This window comes from Caretta caretta, chromosome 1, assembly GCF_965140235.1.
Source record: "Caretta caretta isolate rCarCar2 chromosome 1, rCarCar1.hap1, whole genome shotgun sequence".
Classification (NCBI taxonomy): Eukaryota; Metazoa; Chordata; order Testudines; family Cheloniidae; genus Caretta; species Caretta caretta.
Genome location: NC_134206.1, coordinates 254,179,942 through 254,207,185, shown reverse-complemented (window position 1 = coordinate 254,207,185; position 27,244 = coordinate 254,179,942). Strand labels below are relative to the sequence as shown.

The 27,244-nt window shown below is 45.2% G+C and overlaps 1 protein-coding gene and 1 long non-coding RNA gene across 4 annotated transcripts in view; one reads left to right on the top strand and one right to left on the bottom strand.

The window, feature by feature from the left end:
- Positions 1 to 2,780: 2,780 nt before the first annotated feature.
- On the bottom strand, positions 2,781 to 6,552 carry LOC142070128 (uncharacterized). The gene is made up of 3 exons (XR_012666097.1): positions 6,485 to 6,552; positions 3,979 to 4,383; positions 2,781 to 3,391 (listed from the first exon to the last, which is right to left on the bottom strand). It is a non-coding gene; the product is annotated as an uncharacterized LOC142070128 (long non-coding RNA).
- SLC41A2 (solute carrier family 41 member 2) overlaps positions 5,467 to 27,244 on the top strand; it is a 90,130-nt gene continuing 68,352 nt past the window's right edge. Inside the window, exons 1-2 of one of the 3 annotated variants that reach the window (XM_075123310.1) lie at positions 5,467 to 5,606; positions 20,107 to 20,851. In XM_075123310.1, the coding sequence (XP_074979411.1) occupies positions 20,297 to 20,851 (555 nt within the window). In that variant the 5' untranslated portion in view covers positions 5,467 to 5,606; positions 20,107 to 20,296. Of the gene's footprint in view, positions 5,607 to 6,579; positions 6,739 to 20,106; positions 20,852 to 27,244 lie in introns of those variants that run through there. The other 2 variants (XM_048831823.2, XM_048831843.2) reach the window with 2 other exon arrangements.

Sequence of the window (27,244 nt, the reverse complement as noted above, 5' to 3'; positions counted from 1 at the left end):
AATTTTTATTGCTGTCTAGCTATTACAATTTAAACCTTGAAAACTGTAAAGAGGGATTGGATTTTAGCTCCCTGAAGCCAACCCTGTAAGCCGTGTCCTCAGTTGCCCCTCCCTGCATCAGAGCAACAGCAAACAATCGGGCATCTGAGAGTGCTGTCCAGAGCAGTCATAATGGAGCACTCTGATGGGGCTAAAACATTGTCGCGGGTGGTTCTGGGTACGTATCGTCAGGCCCCTGTTCCCTCCCTCCCTCCGTGAAAGCAAGGGCAGACAATCGTTTCGCGCCTTTTTTCCTGAGTTACCTGTGCAGGCGCCATACCACGGCAAGCATGGAGCCCGCTCAGGTAACCGTCACCCTATGTCTCCTGGGTGCTGGCAGACGTGGTACGGCATTGCTACACAGTAGCAGCAACCCCTTGCCTTGTGGCAGCAGACGGTACAGTACGACTGGTAGCTGTCATCGTCATGTCCGAGGTGCTCCTGGCCACGTCGGCTGGGAATGCCTGGACAGACATGGGCACAGGGACTAAATTTGGAGTGACTTGACCAGGTCATTCTCTTTAGTCCTGCAGTCAGTCCTACTGAACCGTCTTATGGTGAGCAGGCAGGCGATACGGATTGCTAGCAGTCGTACTGTACCATCTTCTGCCGGGGAGGCAAGAGATGAGGATGGCTAGCAGTCGTACTGTACCATCTTCTGCCGAGCAGCCATGAGATGTGGATGGCATGCAGTCCTTCTGCACCGTCTGCTGCCAGCCAAAGATGTAAAAGATAGATGGAGTGGATCAAAACAAGAAATAGACCAGATTTGTTCTGTATTCATTTGCTTCCCCCCCGCCCCCCCGTCTAGGGGACTCATTCTTCTAAGTCACACTGCAGTCACTCACAGAGAAGGTGCAGCGAGGTAAATCTAGCCATGTATCAATCAGAGGCCAGGCTAACCTCCTTGTTCCAATAAGAACGATAACTTAGGTGCACCATTTCTTATTGGAACCTTCCGTGAAGTCCTGCCTGAAATACTCCTTGATGTAAAGACACCTCCTTTGTTGATTTTAGCTCCCTGAAGCCAACCCTGTAAGCCGTGTCCTCAGTCGCCCCACCCTGCGTCAGAGCAACGGCAAACAATCGTGCATCTGAGAGTGCTGTCCAGAGCAGTCACGATGGAGCACTCTGATGGGGCTAAAACACTGTCGCGGGTGGTTCTGGGTACATATCGTCAGGCCCCCGTTCCCTCCCTCCCTCCGTGAAAGCAAGGGCAGACAATCGTTTCGCGCCTTTTTTCCTCAGTTACCTGTGCAGACGCCATACCACGGCAAGCATGGAGCCCGCTCAGCTCACTTTGGCAATTAGGAGCACATTAAACACCACACGCATTATCCAGCAGTATATGCAGCACCAGAACCGGGCAAAGCGATACCGGGCGAGGAGGCGACGTCAGCGCGGTCACGTGAGTGATCAGGACATGGACACAGATTTCTCTGAAAGCATGGGCCCTGCCAATGCATGCATCATGGTGCTAATGGGGCAGGTTCATGCTGTGGAACGCTGATTCTGGGCTCGGGAAACAAGCACAGACTGGTGGGACCACATAGTGTTGCAGGTCTGGGACGATTCCCAGTGGTTGCGAAACTTTCGCATGCGTAAGGGCACTTTCATGGAACTTTGTGACTTGCTTTCTCCTGCCCTGAGACGCATGAATACCAAGATGAGAGCAGCCCTCACAGTTGAGAAGCGAGTGGCGATAGCCCTGTGGAAGCTTGCAACGCCAGACAGCTACCGGTCAGTTGGGAATCAATTTGGAGTGGGCAAATCTACTGTTGGGGCTGCTGTGATGCAAGTAGCCCACGCAATCAAAGATCTGCTGATATCAAGGATAGTGACCCTGGGAAATGTGCAGGTCATAGTGGATGGCTTTGCTGCAATGGGATTCCCTAACTGTGGTGGGGCCATAGACGGAACCCATATCCCTATCTTGGCACCGGAGCACCAAGCCGCCGAGTACATAAACCGCAAGGGGTACTTTTCGATAGTGCTTCAAGCTCTGGTGGATCACAAGGGACGTTTCACCAACATCAACGTGGGATGGCCGGGAAAGGTATATGACGCTCGCATCTTCAGGAACTCTGGTCTGTTTCAAAAGCTGCAGGAAGGGACTTTATTCCCAGACCAGAAAATAACTGTTGGGGATGTTGAAATGCCAATATGTATCCTTGGGGACCCAGCCTACCCCTTAATGCCATGGCTCATGAAGCCGTACACAGACAGCCTGGACAGTAGTCAGGAGCTGTTCAACTACAGGCTGAGCAAAGGCAGAATGGTGGTAGAATGTGCATTTGGACGTTTAAAGGCGCGCTGGCGCAGTTTACTGACTCGCTTAGACCTCAGCGAAACCAATATTCCCACTGTTATTACTGCTTGCTGTGTGCTCCACAATATCTGTGAGAGTAAGGGGGAGACGTTTATGGCGGGGTGGGAGGTTGAGGCAAATCGCCTGGCTGCTGGTTACGTGCAGCCAGACACCAGGGCGGTTAGAAGAGCACAGGACGGCACGGTACGCATCAGAGAAGCTTTGAAAACCAGTTTCATGACTGGCCAGGCTACGGTGTGAAAGTTCTGTTTGTTTCTCCTTGATGAAACCCCCCGCCCCTTGGTTCACTCTACTTCCCTGTAAGCTAACCACCTGCCCCTCCTCCCTTCAATCACCGCTTGCAGAAGCAATATAGTCATTGTTGCTTCACATTCATGTATTCTTTATTCATTCATCACACAAATAGGGGTATGACTACCAAGGTAGCCCAGGAGGGGTGGTGGAGGAGGGAAGGAAAATGCCACACAGCACTTTAAGCACAGCACTTTAAAAGTTTACAACTTTAAAATTTATTGAATGACAGCCTTCTTTTTTTTGGGCAATCCTCTGTGGTGGAGTGGCTGGTTGGCCGGAGGCCCCCCCACCGCGTTCTTGGGCGTCTGGGTGTGGAGGCTATGGAACTTGGGGAGGAGGGCGGTTGGTTACAGAGGGGCTGCAGTGGCAGTCTGTGCTCCAGCTGCCTTTGCTGCAGCTCAACCATACACTGGAGCATACTGGTTTGGTCCTCCAGCAGCCTCAGCATTGAATCCTGCCTCCTCTCATCACGCTGCCGCCACATTTGAGCTTCAGCTCTCTCTTCAGCCCGCCACTTACTCTCTTCAGCCCGCCACCTCTCCTCCCGGTCATTTTGTGCTTTCCTGCACTCTGACATTATTTGCCTCCACGCATTCGTCTGTGCTCTGTCAGTGTGGGAGGACAGCATGAGCTCGGAGAACATTTCATCGCGAGTGCGTTTTTTTTTCTTTCTAAGCTTCACTAGCTTCTGGGAAGGAGAAGATCCTGTGATCATTGAAACACATGCAGCTGGTGGAGAAAAAAAAAGGGACAGCGGTATTTAAAAAGACACATTTTATAAAACAGTCGCTACACTCTTTCAGGGTAAACCTTGCTGTTAACATTACATACATAGCACATGTGCTTTCGTTACAAGGTCACATTTTGCCTCCCCCCACCGCGTGGCTACCCCCTCAACCTTCCCCCCTCCCTGTGGCTAACAGCGGGGAACATTTCTGTTTAGCGACACGGAAACAGCCCAGCAGGAATGGGCTCCTCTGAGTGTCCCCTGAAGAAAAGCACTCTATTTCAACCAGTGACCATGAATTATATCTCACTCTCCTGAGGATAACACAGAGAGATAAAAAACGGATGTTGTTTGAATGCCAGCAAACATACACTGCAATGCTTTGTTCTACAATGATTCCCGAGTACGTGTTACTGGCCTGGAGTGGTAAAGTGTCCTACCATGAAGGACGCAATAAGGCTGCCCTCCCCAGAAACCTTTTGCAAAGACTTTGGGAGTACATCCAGGAGAACCGCGAATGCCAGGGCAAAGTAATCCTTTCACATGCTTGCTTTTAAACCATGTATAGTATTTTAAAAGGTACACTCACCAGAGGTCCCTTCTCCACCTGCTGGGTCCAGGAGGCAGCCTTGGGTGGGTTCGGGGGGTACTGGCTCCAGGTCAAGGGTGAGAAACTGTTCCTGGCTGTCGGGAAAACCGGTTTCTCCGTTTGCTTGCTGTGAGCTATCTACAACCTCATCATCATCATCATCTTCTTCGTCCCCAAAACCTGCTTCCGTATTGCCTCCATCTCAATTGAAGGAGTCAAACAACATGGCTGGGGTAGTGGTGGCTGAACCCCCTAAAATGGCATGCAGCTCATCATAGAAGCGGCATGTTTGGGGCTCTGACCCGGAGCGGCCTTTCGCCTCTCTGGTTTTCTGGTAGGCTTGCCTCAGCTCCTTCAGTTTCACGCGGCACTGCTTCGGGTCCCTGTTATGGCCTCTGTCATGCCCTGGAAGATTTTGACAAAGGTTTTGGCATTTCGAAAACTGGAACGGAGTTCTGATAGCACGGATTCCTCTCCCCAAACAGCAATCAGATCCCGTACCTCCCGTTTGGTCCATGCTGGAGCTCTTTTGCGATTCTGGGACTCCATCATGGTCACCTGTGCTGATGAGCTCTGCAGCTTGCCACGCTGGCCAAACAGGAAATGAGATTCAAAAGTTCGCGGTTCTTTTCCTGTCTACCTGGCCAGTGCATCTGAGTTGAGAGTGCTGTCCAGAGCGGTCACAATGGAGCACTCTGGGATAGCTCCCGGAGGCCAATACCGTCAAATTGTGTCCACAGTACCCCAAATTCGAGCCGGCAAGGCCGATTTAAACACTAATCCACTTGTCAGGGGTGGAGTAAGGAAATCGATTTTAAGAGCCCTTTGAGTCGAAATAAAGGGCTTCATCGTGTGGACGGGTGCAGGTTTACATCGATTTAACGCTGCTAAATTCGACCTAAAGTCCTAGTGTAGACCAGGGCAGAGTGTGTAAAGTTAAGCCCATGTGTAAGTCTTTACAGGATCAGGACCTTATATTATTAAAGCTTTCTGGGCATATCACAGAGTACTTGGGCAAGGACAATTAAAAAATCAGCCCGTCTAAAGAGAAAAGTTTTCAAACAGCAGTATACGTTTTTTATTTCATTGAACCAATTAATGAAATCAGTTGACTTCTTAATGAAATTATTTTCAATCAAGCTAAAAGAAAGAAAGTGTTCAAGTGCATTCTGTACAAGATTCTCAAATAAGTAAAAATTGTTGAGTCTTGTGTTTTGTTGCCAATAAAGCTTTTACAAGTGAATGCAAAAGCATTGCCAGGAATACATTTGGTGCTTACTCTGCTTTCCATCCTTTTTTGATTTTCATACATTGCAAATCTATAGCGTGGTTGGTCAAAACAGAGAAGGCCACCTACCCACTTTTAATCAACGAAAAACCAGCACTTGTGAAATCAGTATTGGAAATGTGAAAACAGGAAGAGAACAGCGTGTCATTGGCAAGCCGAACAGTGGGGCAAGGTTTAGCAAGTTCATCTCTAACTTTCCCTCAGAGCACACAGTACCTCATGAACTCACTCACTAGACCTGCACACAGTAAATAACTTGGAACTCCATTTATCTATCTGGAAGGGATGAAGAATTGAACCAGAACTGCTGGGATTTAAAATTATGCTTCCTGGAGTCTAGGTAATTCAAACCAGAGACTTTCTGGAGGTTTTTTTGTTTTTGTTTTAAATACAGCATTGAATTGCAAACTGGATGGTAATTATGTGTGACTTCTAGACTGGGCTGGTTTAAATTATTTTCAGGATTGATTGGGCATCTTTCATTGTGGTGTGGAGGCAGGACTGCACCAAATGGAAACTTTTTTTTTTTTAAAGGTCACCTTGCTAGAAAACTATTCGGTTTTTCTGAGGGGATAATTGGGGTGGGGGCTTTCTCTGTGCCTGTAGCTTTCCCTTTGCTGCTCTTCAGGGTGCTGGGGAAGGAAATTGTCATCACTCTGATCCTGCCCTTCCCCATTTGGCCTGTGTGTGTTAAAGTTCTCCTTAACCTTCCTCTATTCCTTCCACTAGGATCTCTGGGTGTATATGCGTGTGGGATCACTGCCCCGCTTGTACAGCCCCTTCCCCATAGGGAAGCTCTCCCTAGCCTCACCCCATCCCCTCTTTGTGTGTCTGTGGGAAATGTGGGGGGTTTCACTGCTCCCTCCCACCCCCCGTTTGTGGGGGATATAGGGAGTATCACACCCCAGCCCTAACCCGTCCCCCTTAGGGCTGGGGGCATCAGTCATTCGGTGACCCCCGTACGCCCCCCCCATACGGCCGTGACCAAGTAATCGCCCCCCTCAGCCTCTCCTCTGCAGCCCCCTATGCCCGAGGGGAGGGGGCTGCTGGGGAGAACAGCGGAGCGTTCCCCTCGCCTGTGCTTAATGCGCGCAGCTTACAACATAGCCCCCCCCTCCCCCGGGCTGGCTGCGGGTGCTTGGAGCCCGCGATGACGGTTGGCGGCAGCTCCTCGCGCTCAGCCCCTTCCGCTGGGGGTTCCCCGCGAGCCGAGCTCACCAGCAGGTCAGGCAGCGGCTGCTGCGCGCTCACATCACCGGCCACATCATCAAGGGGCTGCCCTTCCCCTGCCCTCCGCGCGGGCGCCGCGCCTGCTCAGTGCGGGCGCCGCCGCCGCCGCCGCTCACCCTGCACGGGAGCTGTCCGCGCTGCAGCCGGGCTGGTCCGTGCGAAGAGCGGGCAGCGGTCCCGGGCGGCGAGCGGCGAGCGGCCATGGCGAGGGGCGGCGGGCTGCCGGCGCCATCATCGCCCAGGTAAGGGTGGGGCAGGGTCCCTGAGGGGCAGGAACGGAGCCGAGCACGGGCAGGAGATGCCCGGGACCCGCCGCGGGGAGGGAGGCGCTGCCGGGATCGGGGCCCGATCAGGAAAGTTTCTAAATAAGTGATTGAGAAGAATAACACAACGCCCCAGACCCCCATCTGCTCCCCCCCCACCGCCCCCTCCGCTGCCCATCTACTTCCCCCACCGCCCCTCCTCATCCGTCACTCATCTACTCCACCCACCGCTGCCCATCTACTTCCCCCACCGCCCCTCAACTCCCCTGTCTCCCCCAACCCTCTCCCCATCCACCGCTCATCTGCTCCCCTCCCCACACTGCCTCCTCCCCCATCGGCTGCCCATCTACTTCCCCCACCGCCCCTCCTCATGCGCCGCTCATCTACTCCCCCCACCACCCCATCTACTCCCCAGTCTCCCCCCCACACCCTCTCCCCCATCCACTGCTCATCTACTCCTCCCACAGCTGCCTCGCCCAGCCACTGCTCATCTGCCGCCCCATCCACCACCCATCTACTTCCCCCCTCATAACCCTCTCCCCATCCATGGCTCATCTACTCCCCCATAGTCCCTCCCCCATCCACCACCCCTCTAGCTCTGTTAGCCCCTTCTCCATCTACCACCTATCTACCCCCACAGCGTCCCCTTCCCCACACAGCCTGTCTACCCCCCACTGTCCCATATCCTCCACCGTCTACTCCACCTTGTCCCCCACATCCACTGCCCATCTACCCAACACAGCCTCCTCCCCTCATCCACCGTCCCCTCCTCTCATGTACTACTCGTTTTAAACCAAAGTATTGTTTAATACTAATAGTAGGAATAAGCCATAGGAGAAAGGATTTTGAAACAACAAAAAGTCTGTTTGCATGTCTGCTTTACCTAGAGTCCTACCATTCTCATAGATGCCCTAAGCTGGCCTTGCTCTCCCACTCACCCCAAACCTCTGAGCTCTGGGTGTCAGTCTGTTTCCCTTAACTCTCTTTCCCTCTGCTTGCAGGAGTGTGCCTTTTAAAAACTAGTCCAAGTTCTTTGTTCTCTCAGTTTGCAGACTTTTTGGCTGCACTAGTCCAAAACCAGGTTGGTAGACTCAGTGGGAAGTTGAGCCTATTCCCTCAGGGTCAATTGCTCTCCCATTGTCCTGTAACAACCCTCAAGTGTTTGTTGGGGTGGGAGGGTCTTACTTAAAGTCATTGTTTTCACCTTCCTGTCCGTTTTCCAACAGTCCTGTTGATTTAACCCAATGTCCTCTTACAGTAAACATCCCAATAGACAGGTCATGACACATAACAATTTACAAGCCTTCCAGTCGTTAGTATGATTGCTATATATACAAAAGCACAAAACAAATAGAAATACATGCATACAATCTGCTTGATCTTCTGACTCCTACAAAAATATGGGCCCAGTGAGTTTAAGGACTGTTGCATTACTTAGTGTATGAACAGGGGATCACTTTCACTTTCTAATATTATACTTGCTATAACTTAGCTTTGATCTCATAATGAAATCAAACAATTTTTATGATATTTGTCTTTAGCCGTGGAAATGACCATATGGTTGTATGCAGTGTTGTTGTAGCCAGGTGGGTTCCAGAATAGGTGAGAGACAAGGTAGGTGAGATAATATCTTTTATTGAACTAACTTCTGTTTGTGTAAGAGAAAAGCTTGCAAGCTATACAAAGCTCTTCCTCAGGTCTGGGAAAGGTAACCAATGTGTCTGTGTTAAATACAAGGTGGGATGAATTGTTAAGCATAAGGGGTCACACATGCTGTAGGGCAGTGGTTCTCAACCAGGGGTCTGGGCCCACTGAAGGGCCGCAAGCAGGTTTAGGGGGTCCGGTCTGCCAAGCAGGGCTGACGTTAGACTCACTGGGGCCCAAGGCAGAAAGCTGAAGCCCCACTGCATGGGGCTGAAGCCCGGGGCCCTGAGCCCCGCCACCTGAGGCTGAAGCCTGAGCAGTGCAGCTTCGCAGGGGCTTCTGTTGCATGGGGCCCCGGGCAATTGCCCTGCTTGCTATTCCGTAATGCCAGCCCTGGCTTTTATATGCAGAAACCAGTTGTTGTGGCACACAAGTGGGCTGAGGAGTTTTTATAGCATGTTGAGCGGGGGGGGGGGGTCTCAGAAAGAAAAAGGTTGAGAATTCCTGGTGTAGGAAACCATTTAAAATGAAGTGGGCAATTAAGGGTTAGCAGATAATAAGGTGTATTACAAATTGTTGTAATGATCCATAAAACCAGTCTCTGTTAAGTCTGTGGTTTTTAGTATTCCACAAAGTTAATAATTTAAGTTCACAGGTTTATCTTTTGACGGTATTATGGAGGTTTCCTTTGACGACAGAACTAAGAAGTCAGAGATGGAGTGATCACTTTGTGAAGTGTTCGCCGACAAGTGATATGGAGTTTTTGTCTTCTGTCATTTTTCTGTGTGAGTTCATTTGAGAGTGTAGTGATTGTCTGTTTTCTCCCACATAGTTGTTGCTGGGGCATGTGATGCACTGGATGAGGTACACTGCATGTTGGGATAGGCATGTGTACGACCCCTGGATCTTGGGGTTATTGATCATTGTAGCAATGGAGATATGTCTGCATGTTTTGCATCTGTTGTTCTGGCAGGATCTCATGCCTCTTTGAGTTGGGGTGTGTCCTGGCCTGTGGGGAGCTTGCTTCTAATGATAAGCTTGGTGAGGTTGAGGGGTTGTTTGAAGACCAGAAGAGGGGGGAAACTGTCGTTACCAAATGTAAGAGGCCAGTGTTTACTACATGGAAAACAATACACAGTAAACAACATACCCTGATTCTTATCAAACTAACTGATCCTTTTTAAGACTGGCAAATTAAACCCTAATTTAGGATAGCTTTATACTTCGGCAAAAATACTAAAATTAAACTTTTCTTTTGTGGTTCCCATATGTAATATTTAGATACACTTACATAGGCTAGATTTTGTGGTTTGCCGTGGTAGAGTTTCTTAGATAGGTATGTTTACATTACTGTGTTTATCCTCTTGTATGTTATTTATTGTTGTGTTACAAAGCACAGTCAAAGGATATATACTGTAAGAGTAATGCAAACATGTAGTACAAAAGTACTTACTTTGTGATCTGACCATTACTTTTAAATTACCTGTAAACTTTATTTTAAAAAATTGGGCCTGTATCCATCTTCGATTTTTTTAAACGATAGCTCAAGAGAGACTGATTCTAAATTTAAAATGTTAAACAAAATGTAATTTAGGCCCTGATTTATCAAAGTCCTTTCAGAACAAGTTAAAATACTTTGAGGAATAGGGGTCTTAATGCCTTATGTATTACCTGTAATACAGATAAAAGTTTAATATTCTTATTTTACCAATGGGAAACTGAGGCATGGAAAAGTTAAAGGCTGATCTGTCCTTGGTGGTCATATACTGGTAAAATGCCTTCGAGAGGCATGCTAAGTGTGAACTCCTTGAAACACAGTGCCGTCAGAAAGGCTTGTGGAGAACATTGTATACTATTTACAAGGCTATATTATTAGATCTACTCCTTTGCATTTATTTGCCAAAAACTATCCTCCTGAAAATTGGAAGGCTTGCTTCTAAGTGCCGGAGTCAACACAAATCTCATAGTTACACTAAATCTCCACTTTTATTTTGTGTCAGAGAAATATTTTAAAAGCAGCAGGTTAGTATATGACAATATGATGCATTCTTATGAACTGGTTTGTAAAGTGGCTCTACAAGTTTCCCTCCTTTCCAATATGAAGTAGTCTGGGCACTTTCTGATGGATGAAAATGTATCAGGTTCTGGCATAAGTGAGTTTGTCTGAGCTGTGAAGAGGTGGTGACTGCTACAAAAGTCCAGAAGATCATTCAATATGTGGTCTTTTAATTTTTATTAGCCAGACACTGAAAAGGACTGGTATTTTAATTTATCATAGTCTTTGAGTTTGAAAAATATTTGTGTTAATGTGTTATATTCCATGGGATCTACAATTGTTTCTTATATTGTGAGCCCCCGTTTGGTGGACCCTCATTTAAAAAAAGATTAAAAAATAGTTAAAATTACATGGCAGTTTGATTTCCAGATGTCTTCTGGATTTCTTCAAGGCTTTAAAAAAATCACCAGATCACACCAACTAGACAGAGGGATAAACTTCTTAGCTATAGGGGTCTGCATGAAAAATGAACATGGGAGGCTCTCTGGCAAGGTGCAGGTGCAGCACTGGTTTTCAGTTAGCTTCTGGATATATTTTAAGGTGTTGATAATGACGTACAATTACTTCATTGCTTTGGGACCTGTTAGTCTGAGAAATCACCAAAAATAAAGGTATGACTTACAGGAGTGTTTGTAAAAGTCAGATTTTGTTCATTGCCCCTGGGCACATGACGTTTACAAAAGTTAATACCCCTGCCATATGGCAGGGATCGGTCTAGGCACTAATTCCTGTAGCTCTTGTTATAACTCTTCCTCTACTTTTTTTAATTATATGCAAATAAAATGTTAACAAAAACAACTGCTAAACAATACCATCAATTAATAAGAGACTCAATAAATAAAACATCAATTAAGACAAATAAGACATCAATTAATAAAAGACTCAAATAGAGACTTGAGGGAAGGGTAGCTTGAACCCCTTGACAGATAAGAGGATTCTTCTTCTCACTGGATATCTGTCAGTAACTCTCTCTGAACCTCAGTGGCTTTCTGATCACATTGCCACTTCAAAACAGTACCTTTTTTAGTAGTCTGTTGGAGGAGAATTATCAAAATGAGCCATTTGTATTGTGGTCTATTATTTGTTAACCCATCTGGAATTTCATGGTGAGCAAAGTGACTTACAGTATGTTGCTACTCAATGTGCTGTGCATAAATTTAGGTTAAAAATGTTTAGTAGCCCACTTATAAGAGAGATTTTGTCTCATTTAGTTCAAATAGTTCTGCACCAAGTTGGGATCTGTTACTCTACCTTTTACCCACCCCCTAGCGTTTCTTTTCCTTTTTTAGTTTCCAGTTAATGTTTTTAAACAACACCTACATAGTGGTACTGTTTGACTAAAAGTTTGAGATGTGCTGGTTTAGTATTCTGTCCTTCATCATTAGTGCAGCCTTCATTACAAAAGGCCAAGTATTTTGTTAGGATAAAGGTCTGCGAATATTATCCAAACTATTTCACAAAAGTTATTTAAGCTCTTAGCCATCCCGGCCAGACTCGTGTCCTCACCCTCTGTTTCCCATTGGTCATCTGGATTCATATTTCTGGTACTCTTCCATACCATTTTAATTTCTAGTTGCATTAACACTTTACTCTATGAAATAAAACAACTCCCTCCCTCATATAACAGTCTCTTACATAACAAAACAAAAACATACAGAAGTAAAAAGGAAAAATTATGTGGTTTGAAAAAAAATTTAATCAAAGTTCTAGAAGTGGTAGTGCTTGTGGCCTTTTCCAGTGTTCACTTTCCATCATGATTATTTTGTTCATCTCAATAATTAATTTAGTATAAAATGTGTAGGTAAATAGTTTCCCAGGTTTTCTAATTATATTAAAATTGGATGGAGAGATCAGTTACATAACTGAGCCTGAAAACATGTATTTTATCAAAATAAACTACAGATGTTTTGGTCTGAATTGACTTGTACCTCTAGAGATAATGGCTACAGTGAAAGTGAATCCAAAACTTAATGTGGGTAGAATTCTGCAAGTGTGTGTGCTCATGAGGCTGTAGACATTAATATTTAATTTAGTGGCAGACATTGATCATGAGCTATGGTCATCTTTAGACGTGATGCATTCCACTATTCAGCAAATAACAGTACTTTGCTTCTGGATCAGCCAGGAGCTCTGTGACTAGCATGTGGTATGCTTTGTTTGTTTTGTGATCTTGTCCATCTGCCACTCTTCCTTGTCTCTCACCACATTCCTCTTCTATATCATAGCATCTGTCTTCCTCCTTTCCCTTCCCCCCCACCAGCTCCATTTGCCCATGCTAGTGCTCTCACCCCGTACAGTAAAAGTTCCCACCATCTAATCTCCTTTTCCCCTTTCCACCCTGATCGTCTCCCCCCTTCCTCCCATTCGTACATTTTATGTTCCACATCTGCAGCATTCTCCTCACCTCTGAAATTGGGCCCCCTCCCCCCACGCCATTCCACCTACCACACCCTTCCCATCATGATTCCTACCCTCACACCCATGCCCCTCCCTCCTCACTCTCCTCCTTTTGCTATCTCTGGAATTCCCACTCCATCTCTAAAGATCATAGCCACCCACAACCTCTGTATATCTCACTCCCTCCAGCTCCTGGCTCTCACAGAGACCTTGATTCCTTCATCCGACACTGCCTCTGCAGCTGCCCTCTCTTATGGAGGTCTCTCCTTCACTCATACTTCCTGCCCTGGATCAGACAGTGGTGGGGGTGTTAGGCTTCCCCTCTCCCATTCCTGCCCCTGCTAATCCCTTCTTCCTTCCTCTTATCACTCTTTCTCCTCCTTTGAACAGCACTGCACCCAACTCTTCTCTCCTCTCTTCCTCCATGTTGCTTTCAACTTCTGTCCACCCAACTCCTTCCTATTAGCTTTCCTCTCTGATTTCAACTCCTGGCTCTCTCTTCTCACATCACAATCTCCCATACTCATCCTTGGTGACTTCAGCTTCCACGCTGATGACTCACCTGACTCCTTAGTTACACATTTCCTCAACCTCACCCCTTCATTCGACCTGAATCTCTGGTTCCATTCTCCCACTCACCGAAAGGGTCGTTCACTTGACTTGGTCTTCACCAAACATAGCTCTCTTGCTATTTCTGTTGATGAGCTCCTCCTCTCCAACCGTCACTTGGTCTCTTTCAGCATCACACATCAGCCATCCTCCCCACCACCTTTCACTTGGCTATTCCGTCACTTCCAGTCCATCAGTGCTGATGACTTCTCATCTATGCTCAGCTCTCTTTTTCCTTTCTGCCATTGATATGGTTGTTGATTCTTTCCATATTTCACTGTCCATCCTTGACTCTTTTGCCTCATTCACATCTCAAGGATCATACTGCCAGCCCCTGGGATCACCTCCAATGTCCGCTACCTCAACTCCTGCTTTTGCATGGCAGAACGTCTCTGATAGAAATCCTGTAACCACGTTGACTTCCTCTTCTACTACAAACTCATTCTCCTTCAGTTCCGCCATCTTTCTTGCTAAACAACTTTACGTCTCCAACTTAATTGAATCCCACACTTGCAATCCCCGCTGCTTTCTCACCACCTTCGACTCACTCGTCAAACCCTCCTCTTTCTGCTCCACTCTTTCTCGGTACAGAATCTCACCAATTTCTTCCAAAAGAAAATGGATAAAATACAACATGTCTTTCCTCCTCCCCTTGGCTTGCCTTCTTTTCCTACAACTCTATCTCCTACTCTTCCCCTGTCACATTCTCCTCTAACCCTTCCACTTGCCCCAGTGACCCTCTCCCTTGTTCCCACTCTTATTTCCTGCCTTACTCTTCTACTCAACCACTCACTCTCTTCTGACTCCCCATAAGTATAAGCATGCTTTAGATGCTCTCATTTTAAAAAAACCAGAAAACTCCCCAAACCTAGCCTTGACCCCACTTGCCTCTCTAATTACTGGCCCAACTCCTGTCTCCCTTTCATCTCCAAGCTCACTAAACACACTGTTTACAATCACTGGCTGGAGTTATTCTTCTAAATCTGTCCTAGATCCTTTCTAATCTGAATTCTGACCCTTGATCTCCACTGAAACTGCTCTCATTAAGGTCTCTAATGAACACTTCCTATCAATATCTCAGAACCAGTATTCCATGCTCCTCCTCCTATATCTCTCAGCCACCTTCAGTGTAGTGCACTATGATCATCATTTTCTTGATATCTTTCCTGGCCTGGCTTCCCTGACTCTGTAGTTTCCTGGTTCTCCTCCTATGTCTCCAATCACTCTTTCAGTGTGTCCTTGAGAGGATCTTCCCACTCCCCGCCCACCTCCAGTTTTCTGTGGGGGGGGTTCCTCAGGACTTCCTTCTCTTCTCCCTCTACATCTTATCTATGGGTAATCTCATCTGCAAACACAAATTCAACCACCATCTTTATGCTGAATTCTCTCGGATCTCTCTCTATTCCAGACCTTTCTCTTCTATCCAAACTAAAAATCTCATCCAGTCTCTCTGACATCTCCTTGTGGATGTCTAGCACCAGCTCTTTCTCCCATGCTGCCCCTCACAGTTGGGAGCTGTTCCCCATAAAGCTCATTATCCTCCTTTAAATTTCTCCTTCAAACTCTCCTTTGTCATCATGCCTACAAAACATTTGACAATCGGTATGCTGCTGTGCTGAGACTACAGCCTAGCATGCTCTCTCATTGTTTCCTTGTAGTCCCTCATTTTTCTGTATCCATTGGTTGTCTCTTATCTTATATTTAGATCATAAGCTCTTTGGAGCAGGGACTGTATTTTTGTTCTGTATTTGTACAGCACCTAGCACAATGGCGTCCTGGTCCATGATTATGTAGGTGCTACAGTAGTAATAATTATTTAATTGCAAATATTGTCACAGAAGCCAGTTATAGTGCCTAGATATTTTTACATATGTGGTGTGAAGGGTACAGCTTAGTATGGCTGACATGACAAAAACAGCAGAGTATATTAGCAAGTATATTATTGTTGTTACTACCTTCGCACCTAGGTAATCATGGATCAGGACCCCACTCAGCTAGGTGCTGTACAAATACAGAACAAAAATACATTCCCTGCTCCAAGAACTTACAATCTAAGTATAAGACAAGAGACAACTGATGGATACAGACAGACAACGGAGTACAAAGAAACAGTGAGAGAATATTGGTCAGCATGATAGGCTGCAGTTTCAGCGCACCATCAGTTAAGTGAAAATATTTCTTCTCACAGAACCTCAGCTCTTCTTAGGTACTGAAGTATCTGACTCAACTGTTGTTGTCTTGGCAAGAGTCACCTTGCATCATAGAATCATAGGGTTAGAAGGGACCACAAGTGTCATCTAGTCTAACCCCCTGCCAAGATGCAGGATTTGAAGCAGTTAGAGAGAGAATCCTAAATTTGAGTATGACCTGCCCTCTCACCCCTGATAAAACACCCCAACAAATCCAATCTGCTCCCACTTCCCTGTACTCTGTAAAAACATAGTTTTTGTCCCCCTGTTATTGACATAATGTCTTGATGCTGTAGAACTGCATATGTAGAACTCAATAGCTCTTTGGGATAAAAAGCTGTTTTCTAACAGTCAGGATATGTTGGAGATGGCTAGAAAGACTCTGGAAACATCTGGTCTCTGATGTTTCTGTGATCAGAAAACCTGATTCCTTATCCCAGGTTCCTATGGAGGAATTGAAATTATTTCTGTACCTCAGAGTCATTCAAAGTTTCTGCTCCAAGTGAGAAATCTACAGCTAAGAAGGTGACTTTGGCCCTTGGGGTTCTAGAACCCCAGTAATTGAATTTGTTTGGATCCAAGGAACATATCTGGCTTTGAGAGGCAGTTATGTCAAGGTATAACTTCAATCTGGTTATAAGATGGCGGAGGGGGAAGGGGCAGAGAGAGGGGAGTGCACTTCTGGTGAATTTTTTTTTTAAGTTTACAATCTCATACCCTCCCATCTGGGAGTCTAGTGAGCCTTGAGACTTGCATTTGATATGAACAAAACTCATGGAATCTCCCTTGAGAGTTTGCACTTCTCACTGAAGGCCTCATTTCTGGTGACCATTATTTCAGCCAGGAGGGTTTCAGAGCTTCAGACCCTGATGGCCTTTCCAATTTATATTATACTCCAGAAAGACAAGGTGGCACTTAGGCCTGTCTTGCCCCCCACCACCTCAAATTTCTGACAAAAGTAGTATCAGATTTTCATTTTGATTAGCCAGTACAACTGCCTGTCTTTTAGACAAATCTCCATAGTCATCCTGAAAAGATTAGTTTACATACCTTTGATGTTAAGAGCTGTTTAGAAAGTTAGTATTTGTGGGATCTGGAGAAACATTTAAGGGTGAAGTCATCTTGGCTCAAAGGATGTATAAGTGTCATGTCATAATATGACTGCTGATGACCTTGTGTTTGAGTGTCCAAAGGCTCACTCTACTAATGGCGTGCTGGCCTCAATAGCATCTATTTGCACTGTGACCTTATTTTAACCGGTAGGGCTATAACATGAGGTTGGTTCATACTTTTATGAACTACAATTTTCTCAACTTCATCAGGAGCAGATGTTGGTTTTTGGAAGTAAATGCTTCAATTACTGTTGAACTAGGTGAGCTCATTTGCATTCCTCATCATGGGGATGTCTAAAGGAATTCAGTGTAGCCAGGTTTATGGCTTGTATATTAAATGTGTAACTGATCCCTTTGTGTTGTCAACAATGTCAGAAAAATTACAATGTAAAAATCACATCCCTGTAATTGCTCTGCTTATATATAAGAACCATATAGTCTTACTCCTTTTAACACTACATAGTCATTATAAAACTACAATATGGAAGAGTTAGTTGAATTTTTTGTTTTTTTATGTCTTGTGCATAATCAACAGAATTGTTAACTATTTTCCAACAGCAGAATCTGTTTATTGGTGAGGCTTGAATTAGAAGTTAGAAGAAAAATTAAGCCGTGTTCTAACCTGAAGTAAAGCTTACAGTTGTCAATTAGAATATCATCTGGTAATCTCAGAGAATTTCCACTATCCTCAAATTATACAATGATTAGTTGCCACTGATTTACAGTGAATAAAATAAGAAGATTCAAAATGCCAAGATCTTATCAGTATCTGCTGGAGATTCTTTCTGGGTTTCACTGTTACTGGTTATACATTAATTTTTTTTAACTGTATCTAATTATATGTATGGATGATTAAACAAATCTTAAAAAGGTAAATATAGAAATGTTGGTATGAATATTGTATGAGTGCTTTTGACTAGAAAGAAATATGAGTCCCCAAAGCTATGGGAAACACAGCACTCAGGTCCCCAGAGGGTACTGGCTCCTTTGAGTGCAGCTGGAGGTTATGATTGTATTTTGCACTTCCGCAGTGGCTTTCATGAGACCATCTCTAAGTGATTGACAAAGATAAGTATTATTGCAGTTTGACAGATTGGGTAACTGAGGTACACAGATGTTAAGGCCCAAACTTTAAAAAGTGTCTGATTCCAGTTGTAGTTAGTGAGAGGTACCGGTGCTCAGTAGCTCTGAGACTAAGGTCCTAAGTGTTTTAAGTTAGGCAAAACTTTGGCCTAAGTGATGTGTCAAGATTAGACAAGAAGTCAGTAGCTGAGTTGGTAATAGAACTTGTAAGGGGAAAGGAGATATAACTGTAAAATGTGCAGCCTCCTTTGTAAATATCTTACAGATGAAGAGAAGTAATATGGAAAAAAAGAGACATGAGATGTTAGTTTCTTCTCTCTTTTTTCCCTGTTCCTCACCCCTCAAAAAAGAGAGCGGGGAGGTAGAATAGGATTTTTAACCTTTCTCTTAATTTTTTATAAACTGCATGGTGAAGTACACTTACTGGAGATTTTTTAATCAGAAAACTAGATTGCCTCGTTGACTGCAAAAGTGACTTTCCATTGTAATAGTACCCAAAGCCATTAATCATCAACAATAAGTATTCTAAAATCAGGCTGAGCTGCAGTTTGGTTGATGCATAACACTGGTAACATTTGTAATTTTTCTGACCATAAGGACACTCTAAAGAATGGCTTATGTTGCTTCTGAATATAGCAACATTTGTTTGCATAGCTGTTTGTTAAGCTGCAAACGAGAACTAAACTTGTTGCTCTGTTTTAGATTCAGTTGTTGTTACTGGCATATATGTTCAGTTAAACTGTTACAAAGCAAAGTCTGCAACTTTCTTTAAAAAGATCTTCTCTTATAATACATATACTGTACATCTAACATTATGAAAATATGTACCATACACTTACTTATGCATAAAAACATTGAATTATACCTATCTTAATCTGTGTGTTTGGCTAATAATAACTTCAGTAAGTCAGGTTTTAAATGAGCATTGTGTTAAATTTTAGAAATCGATAGTGGTTTGTCATTTTGGCATAGTGGTGTGGACAATCAACTGATAAGGCCTCCCCAACTCAAAATGTTTTCTTGAGGCTTACCATCTGAAAATAAGGATCCTTATGGGCTGAACAGCTAGGTCAGGAACTTGGGTTTATCCTCCTGGCTTCATAAAAATCCATATTTTCCCCAACATCATTTCCCTCTCAAGGACCTGCAAACACTGATGATCCCTGCTATTTCTCTCTGATCTTCCTCAATCTCATGTTTGGCCAGGTGAGGCAGGCATGGCTAGCTTCATTCAGAGCTGCTTGTTGTTATATCTGTGTCAGCCAGAAGGATCACCAGAGGTAGATTCAAGCCATTTGCTTCCCAGAAACAAAGGACCAGGCTAGATATCAAAAATAAAATTTTCCTATATGATAGTTCCTTGACCCACTACTAAATCACTGGGCTGGCCATTTTCCTTCTTCTCCAACTCCTGGTTCATTCTTGTACAAGGTGCAGCACAAGCCATCTACCAGGTATATATCCCTGCTCATCTTTCCACCAGGATGTTGACATAGCTTCTTTTGACGACACAAACCTTCAGCGGGACTGCTTCCCACCCAGCTCAATCAGGCACCATTATAGTAACAGTTCCATGCAATCCAAGAATTTAGAGGTTTATCCTAACCTCTTCCTTCTCATCAGAGGCGACATGTGGGAGGGAGGCATGCGGGGTCATATGTCCCCCCAGATTTCTGCTAGGGTGAGAGTCTGGCTGAGTGCGGCTGAGGGGGACATGCCTGGGAAAGGCACCTGCACCTAGTGCTCCCACTGAGCCCCTCTGTGAGGCACCCAGAGCAGGGAAGTGAGATGGGGCTGGCAGCACAGCTCTGCCAGAGAGAGTGTGGGGAAGCCCTCTGAGTCCCATCCCTTCCTCACCTGCAGCCTCAGTTACCTGCTCGGTAGTAGGTGTCCAGAGCCCACTCTGGCCAACGCCTGCAGTGGGGAGGCGATGGGAGAAGTGAGGAAGGAGCTATGAGGGGAGTAGGGGCAAGGTGGTGCTGGCTTGGACCGGGTGTGGGAGGTGCAGGGGGAGTGGGAAAGGGGCCAGAGATGATGTATGGGGCAGTCACATGCCCCCCCCCCCAAGAGTTTTGAGTCATCTCTGCTTCTTAGCCTATGAAGGACCAAGCTGGATTCAAATTCCTTCATGTCACTGCCCTATATGATACAGTAGTAACATGAGAATGTAGGCTTTGATATATCTTTTCTATTTGTTTTAATAATAATAATAATAGATACATACACACAATCAAACTACTGAATTTTTTTTTTCCAGATCCAAACTCGGTTGTGGAATTGCTCAAGATCTAAGATCCATGAAAAGAACATTTTCTACATAACATTTTCCACATTTGATTTATTTGATTTTAAAATCAATGATTGTGTGGCTGTTGTTGACTCATCAGCTGTGTTTCTTCACTGAAGTTTAGAGAACAGTGATCTTCCCCGTAGTATTTTGTAACACTATGACTAACTGTAAAGGAAGATCTACCACTACCAAAATAAATGGTAAAGCTTATGGTGGAGAAAGTTTTGTAAATTGGACTATAAATCTAAATACAATTCAGTCTGACAAGTTTCTGAACCTGCTGTTGAGTATGGTTCCAATTGTTTACCACAAAAAGCAGGAAGAGCGACATAAAAAAGTGAATGGTGTCTGGCAAGATGGATTACAACACACAGGACACAATTTTAATGTTAGATCGGATCAACACATGGAGTACCATCGCTTCTCAGAACCAGCTTTTCATGGTAGTAACGGACACAGTCCATCTAGCTGTAGTCCAAAGTATGATGACTTTGCCAGTTATAATTATTGTGATGGGATGGACACGTCAGAAACAGATGCCATATTGCAGGATGACAACTTGTCTAGTGATGGTGATGAAGATGCCATTGTGGAAAGGAGCAGAAAGCAGCCAAAGGAGTCCAGTAGTATTATGGCATTACAGATACTTGTACCATTTTTGTTAGCAGGATTTGGAACTGTTTCTGCTGGTATGGTTTTGGATATTGTGCAGGTTGGTATTCACTTTACATGGTTTTTGTTAGATAATTGAAGAAATTTTTCTAATGCATTCTAGTATGGCAGTACATACTGCTTTATTTTGTAGTCACTGACATTCAGCCAATTCTGAGTAGGAAGAGAGTAATACAGTATTACAAATGTTTAACAGCTCTTGTGCTTTAATAGAAAGTGATAGAAATTTGAATTTTGCCAGGGGTATGGTCACTAGGTCACAGCTGTCTGGAGACAACCTATTTATTAGTATTTTTATTTATTTGTATTGCAATAACACCTACGAGTCCTAGTCATGGGACAGGATCTTATTATGCAAGGTGCTGTACAAATGCAGATATTGGTTGAATCATAAAGGTTTTAAAAATTATTTAATGCATCTTGTGACAATCAGGGTCCAGACACCCCAAGGGAAGAACAGGAGATCTGAACCCAATGTAAGCAATTGAATCAACTGGTTGCATACAATGTTGTGTGTACAAATATGTCAAGTCGTGTCTTTTATGATAGTGTGTGGTGTTCTGAACTTGGTGGTCATTGTGAGATATGTATACACACTGTGCTTATTTATGTATATAGAAAACCGTGCTCATAATTTGCGCTGCAGCATTCAGCTCCACCTCACAACAGGGCGCTGGTCAACTAGGCAGGGAGGGGTTGCCTCCCTAACCAGGGGGGACTAACTCAAAGCACATAACATTGTAAAACCCAGGAAAAGAAAGATGGTGGTCCATAAAATTTCTCCACTTTAAATAACCATGAGTAATTTGACTATACTTCCATTTTTGGTCGGGACAGTCCCTTTATTAAGCCTTGTCCCAGCCGTCCTGACTTTTTTGGCAAAAGTGTGCATTTATCCCATTTGCTCTTGCCAAAAGAGTTTGCACCATTTTTTTGCCCCAAAAGTGGGGTGCGCTCCCCTAGCGGGGCACAGAGGAATGTACAGGTGGGCAAGTGGTAATGCCAGCCCTGTGGGGTGGGGAGAAACAGGGCTCCAGTGAGCAGCGATGCCAGCCATCTGGTGGGAGTCAGGGTTTGAGAACGCAGCAACACCAGCTGCACAGGGGGCAGGCAGGGTTTGAGTGATCAGAGATGCCAGCCCCACATAGCGAGTAGGCTGGGCTTGTACGAGAGCTCTGGGCATGGGGGAAGCAGGGCTCAGGCCAGCGACTCAGATCAGCCCCATGTGTGTGGGAGAGGGGGGGGGCAGGGCACGAGCCAGCCCATGTGCCGGAGGAATAGAGGGAGCTGGGAATGGGCCAGCCCCACGCGCAGAGTGGGGAGATGGGGCATGGCTCGGGAAAGCAGCTCGCGCCTGCCCTGTGTGGTGTCTCATTTTCCCTTTGGGAAATGTGGTCACTCTAACTATGTGTCACCATGCTGGAAGAGAGGAGGGGGAAGAAAAAAAGGGAGAAAGTCCTTTTTAAAAGGAGGCTTCAAACACAAGTCTTCATCCAAAAGGGAGGGACAATCTTGAAGGCTGAGGGTTGTCTGTGAATGCTGGATCCCCTCTGTGGCAGAGTGGAAGCAAAGGTTAGCTAAATATTGCAGCTCGGATTATGAGCAGAGTTTTTATATACATAAAGACATAAGCACAGAGTGTATACATATCTCATCATGATCACTAAGTTCAGAACATCATAAAATTTTATAAAAGACATTACTCGACATAAACACAATAACATTGTATACAACCAGTTGATTCAATTGCTTATTCTTTGGGATTCAGACTTCCTGTTCTCCTGTTAGATTGTGTAGACTGTGATTGTCCACATGGGCATTGGTTCAAAATTCTCTTGGTATTGATGTATGTTTGCACGTATAGCTGAGTGGAAATTCTCATTCAGTGTTTGAATGCTCAGTGTTCCCATAGGCTCTGTATGTATGCATGGTAGTAAAGTTGAGTAGAAATTTCTCACTTTACCTAGCTTTCTTGTATGACCCACATCAATATATGTGAGATCCTGTGGAAATTTATGTGGAATATGATCTGTGAGGATATATATGGTATGTAGAGATCAGTATTAAAGCCCTGCTTCATTTCATACAATCTATAAAGGTACATATGGAATGATACGGATCTCGTTCCAGGGCTCTTTAGAGCAATGGTTCTCAACCAGGGGTACGCATACCCCTGGGGTATTCAGAGGTCTTCCAGGGGGTACATCAACTCATCTAAATATTTGGCTAATTTTACAACAGGCTACACCAAAAGCACTAGCAAAGTCAGTACAAAATAGAATTTCATATTGACAAAATGAGAAAGTAAGCAGTTTTTCAGTAATAGTTAAAGCTACGTTTTAGGCATGGGTATTTTTAGTAAAAGTAATGGACTGGTCATGGGCAGTAAACAAAAATTCACGGACCATGACCTGTCCATGATTTTGTTCTATATATCCTTTACTAAATCTTGGGTGCTCTGGGGCGGGGGGCAGCCCAAGGGCGCTGCGGGTGCTGGCGAGGAGCGGGAGGCAGGGGGTGGCCCGGGACCCCCGCAGCTGCTGGGGTGGAGAGGCTGTGGTGCATGGCCCGGGACCCCCACTGCTGCTGAGGGAGGGGTTTGGTGGGGCAGGTAGGCTCCCTACCTGGCTCTGTGCAGCTCCCTGTGAGTGGTGACATGTCCCTCAGCTCCTAGGCCGTGGCGTGGCTAGGGGGGCTCTGCATGCTACCCTCACCCCAAGGCCAGCTCCGCAGCTCTCATTGGCTAGGAACTGCCTGGCCACACCTCTGCCTAGGAGCCAAGGGACATGTTGCCGTTTCCAGTTGCCCCCCGAGGTAAGCGCTGACCGGACACTTCACCCCCTCACATGCCCCAACCCACGCCCCAGCCCTGAGCCCCCTCCCGTACACAAATTCCTGCTGCTGTTGGGGGAGGCGAGACGTGATGGCCTGAGCAATGGCCAGTGCGACTGGCCCTTGGGCTGCCTGAGCTGCTCAGGCAGCCGCCGGGCCAGCCCCCCTGGCCGCTGCAGAAGTCACAGAGGTCCCAGAAAGTCACAGAATCCGTGACTTCTGTGACCTCTGTGAGAGACTCACAGCTTTAGTAATAGTGACTGAGACACTTGTGTATTGTCTAATTTTGTAAGCAGTAGTTTTTAAGTGAGGTGAAACTTGGAGTACGCAAGACAAATCAGACTCCTGAAAGGGGTACAGTTAGGGTGACCAGATGTCCTGATTTTATAAGGACAGTCCCAATTTTTGGAGCTTTTTCTTACATAAGCACCTATTACCCCTCACCCCGTCCCGATTTTTCACACTTTCTATCTGGTCACCCTAGGTACAGTAGTCTGGAGAGGTTGAGAACCACTGCTTTAGAGTATTTGAAGTATGTGGAGGTGAGTGTATGGTTCTTAAGTAATCTATTATTGTGTGCCTGTATCAAAACTACACACTAACTTTAATAGTATAGACAGGGCCGAAGATTACACCTCTAGTACTCTGCACTTGATGGACTTATATCAGGATTAACCAGGGCTAGATCCCACTGATTTGAGGAAAGAGCCCCAACTGATGGTGGGTGTTCAGACTAAGATAAAATAGACTGACTCTCAGTTTTGAAAGCTGAATTTCCACATAGCTTCAGGCTCCTAATCTGAAGTATTCTTGTAATTGATGATTACTGAAATAGATGAAGGTTGTAAGACTGAACCTTAGTTTTGCTCTTGAGTTGAAGATGTCACCAGCAGCAATTCAGTGGAATTATAGTCATGTGGTTCACAGCTAACTGTTTGTGCAATGTTTCTTTGTACATTAATATTTGAAAAAAGTTCACTGGAAGCTAAAACCTAAGAAAGGACTAGCTCAGTTCCTTGTCTTCTCCTCAAGGGCTATTTTGTTTTATTTTCTGTCGAGTTTCTTTGCGGTAGAGTTTCAGAAATTCTTTATAAATAAAAACGTAACCACTTCCCTCTCTTGTTCTCTCTCTGTGCAATTAGAGTTCACAGAAATCTGTTTTAACAGATATGAATCCACTGAATTCCTTACCTCCAAGGGAAAATATAGGTTTATTTGTATTTGAAACTAAGTGTTATTTGAGAATCTAGAAAGTGCACATAATGACAAAGAAAAGGATACTCTGTTGTTCAGGGTCTCAAAAATTAGAGTAAATAAAGCTGAGAATCAAAAGTTCAGTCAGGATGTAATTACACTAAAGAAAATGACAGTCTTGTAAACCAGTAAAAGGAAACCAAAACTGGTATGCAAATACTATTGCTTCCTTATACTGTGTCACTACAATATATAGTTTAAACTCAGTCAAGTCGTTTTTAAGTAGAGAACACATTTTCAAAACAAAATTTAAACCAGAAAAAAAGACTAAATTTTGTTTAAACTCAGATATCTACAATGCCTTCCTTAAGATTAGACCCCTGATATTGCAAAGATTTAAACATGTACGTAACTCCACGCACATATGTAGTCTTAGTGTTGTCTAAACACAAAAGTAGCCTTAGTTTAATTAAAATTGTACCAATTTAGCTAAATGGATTTAAAAAAAACAAAGCCCTCTCTGGACACACACAAATCAGTTTACAATTGGTTTATGTTGATTTAGCTCAAATAAGTATATGAACTGGTTTAAATACATGGATTTAAAAACCAAATTTAGTTAAACTGGTACAAATTCCTTGTGCAGACAAGGCCCAAGAATACTCATTTGCATAAAATTATGCACACAGCTTGAGTCTTTGTCAGACTGGAATCTGAGTGACTTAAAAGGATGTCATAACTGAAAAGTTATGCTTCAGGCTGAATATTATACTTATTGTTATGAACCATACCTAAGATTACTATAATTGACAGAGATTAGAGGATAATTTTTTTTCAGTTTCAGAGTAGCAGCCATGTTAGTCTGTATTCACAAAAAGAAAAGGAGTACTTGTGGTACCTTAGAGACTAACAAAAGCTTTCGTGAGCTACAGCTCACTTCATCGGATGCTTATGCTCAAATAAATTTGTTAGTCTCTAAGGTGCCACAAGTACTCCTTTTCTTTTTTTCAGTTGTATACTTTGTGCACTTGATGGCACTTTCTAATTCATTAAGTTCACAAAGAACAGGACAGACAGTATGTTCTAACTACTTCAGTTCAACCTTTATTTTTTTAAAAATGAGAAGACAATGTATCAGGCTCCAGGTGGTGCTTACCTTAAGCAGCTCCCGGAAGCAGCGGCATGTCCCCACTCTGGCTTCTACGCGGAGGCACAGGCTGCTTGGCGTGCTGACCCTTCCGCAGGTGCTGCCCCTGCAGCTCCCATTGGCCATGGTTCCCAGCCAATGGGAGCTGCGGGGGATCATGGACACCAGGTTTATATAATTTTTGGTGGTGCCCAGAATAGGTCCAAGCAGAGCTATGCCATCCATAGGGCAGACCGGGGCAACCGCCCCAGGCCCTGTGCTTTGGGAAGCCCCATGTTACAGGGCTATGCGGGGTCCAGGGCAGCCTGCGAGGTTAGTGGGGGACCTGGTGCCAGCAGCAGCGAGCAACCCGGCCCCAGCCTGCCCACCGCCGGCTCCTAGCGTTGCTTGGGGGAGGGGGCAGAAGCCGGAAACAGGTGGAGCGGGGATTTGGGGCAAGGAGTGGAGTGGAGGTGGGGCGGGGTCAGAGCTGGAGCGGGAAGAGGCGGGGCGGGCTGGGGCTGGCTCCCTCACTGCTGCTGGAGCCAGGCCCCTCACAACCCCCCCCCCAGATGCCCCTGAAGCGTGGGGCCCCCAGAGCATGGGGCCTGGGGCGGTTGCCCTGGCCCATCCTATGGACGGGACGGCTCTGAAAATATAAGCCCAAACATTGGTGGAGCCGGGCCTACATTCCTGAATATTGGTGGAGCATGGGCACCATAGGTCCATATAACTCGCCGCCTATGGCAGGGGTGGTGCTTGGGGTGGGGGCAGCATGCAGAGCCCCTGGCTGCCCTACATATAGGAACCAGAGGGGGGATATGCCCCTGCTTCCGGGACCTGCATGGAGCCACAGCACGCGTGGAGTGGGGCAAGTCCCTGGCTGGCGCGCCAGAGTGGGGCAAGCCCCAGATCCCACTCCCCAGCGGGAGCTCGAGGGATGGATTAAAACGTCTGAAGGGCCGGATGCGGCTACTGGGCTATAGTTTGCCCACCCTTGCATTAGCATCTCCTTTGGGTATATTTGTAAATCTTAATACTCACGAGTAAAGTTACTTAAATTGTTGAATGACCTCAGTTTAGTTTATTTTGTACATCCTGTTATATCTTTAATTTGATGATCTCATAAAGCTTTACAAACATTAATTCATCAACCCTCACAACACTCTTTAAGGGAGACTGATATTTTTCAGATGAGTTAGGTGACTTTCCCAACATTATATAATATGTCAGTGGCAGAGCCAGAAATAGAATGTAGGCTCCCAATCCCCTTCTGTAATC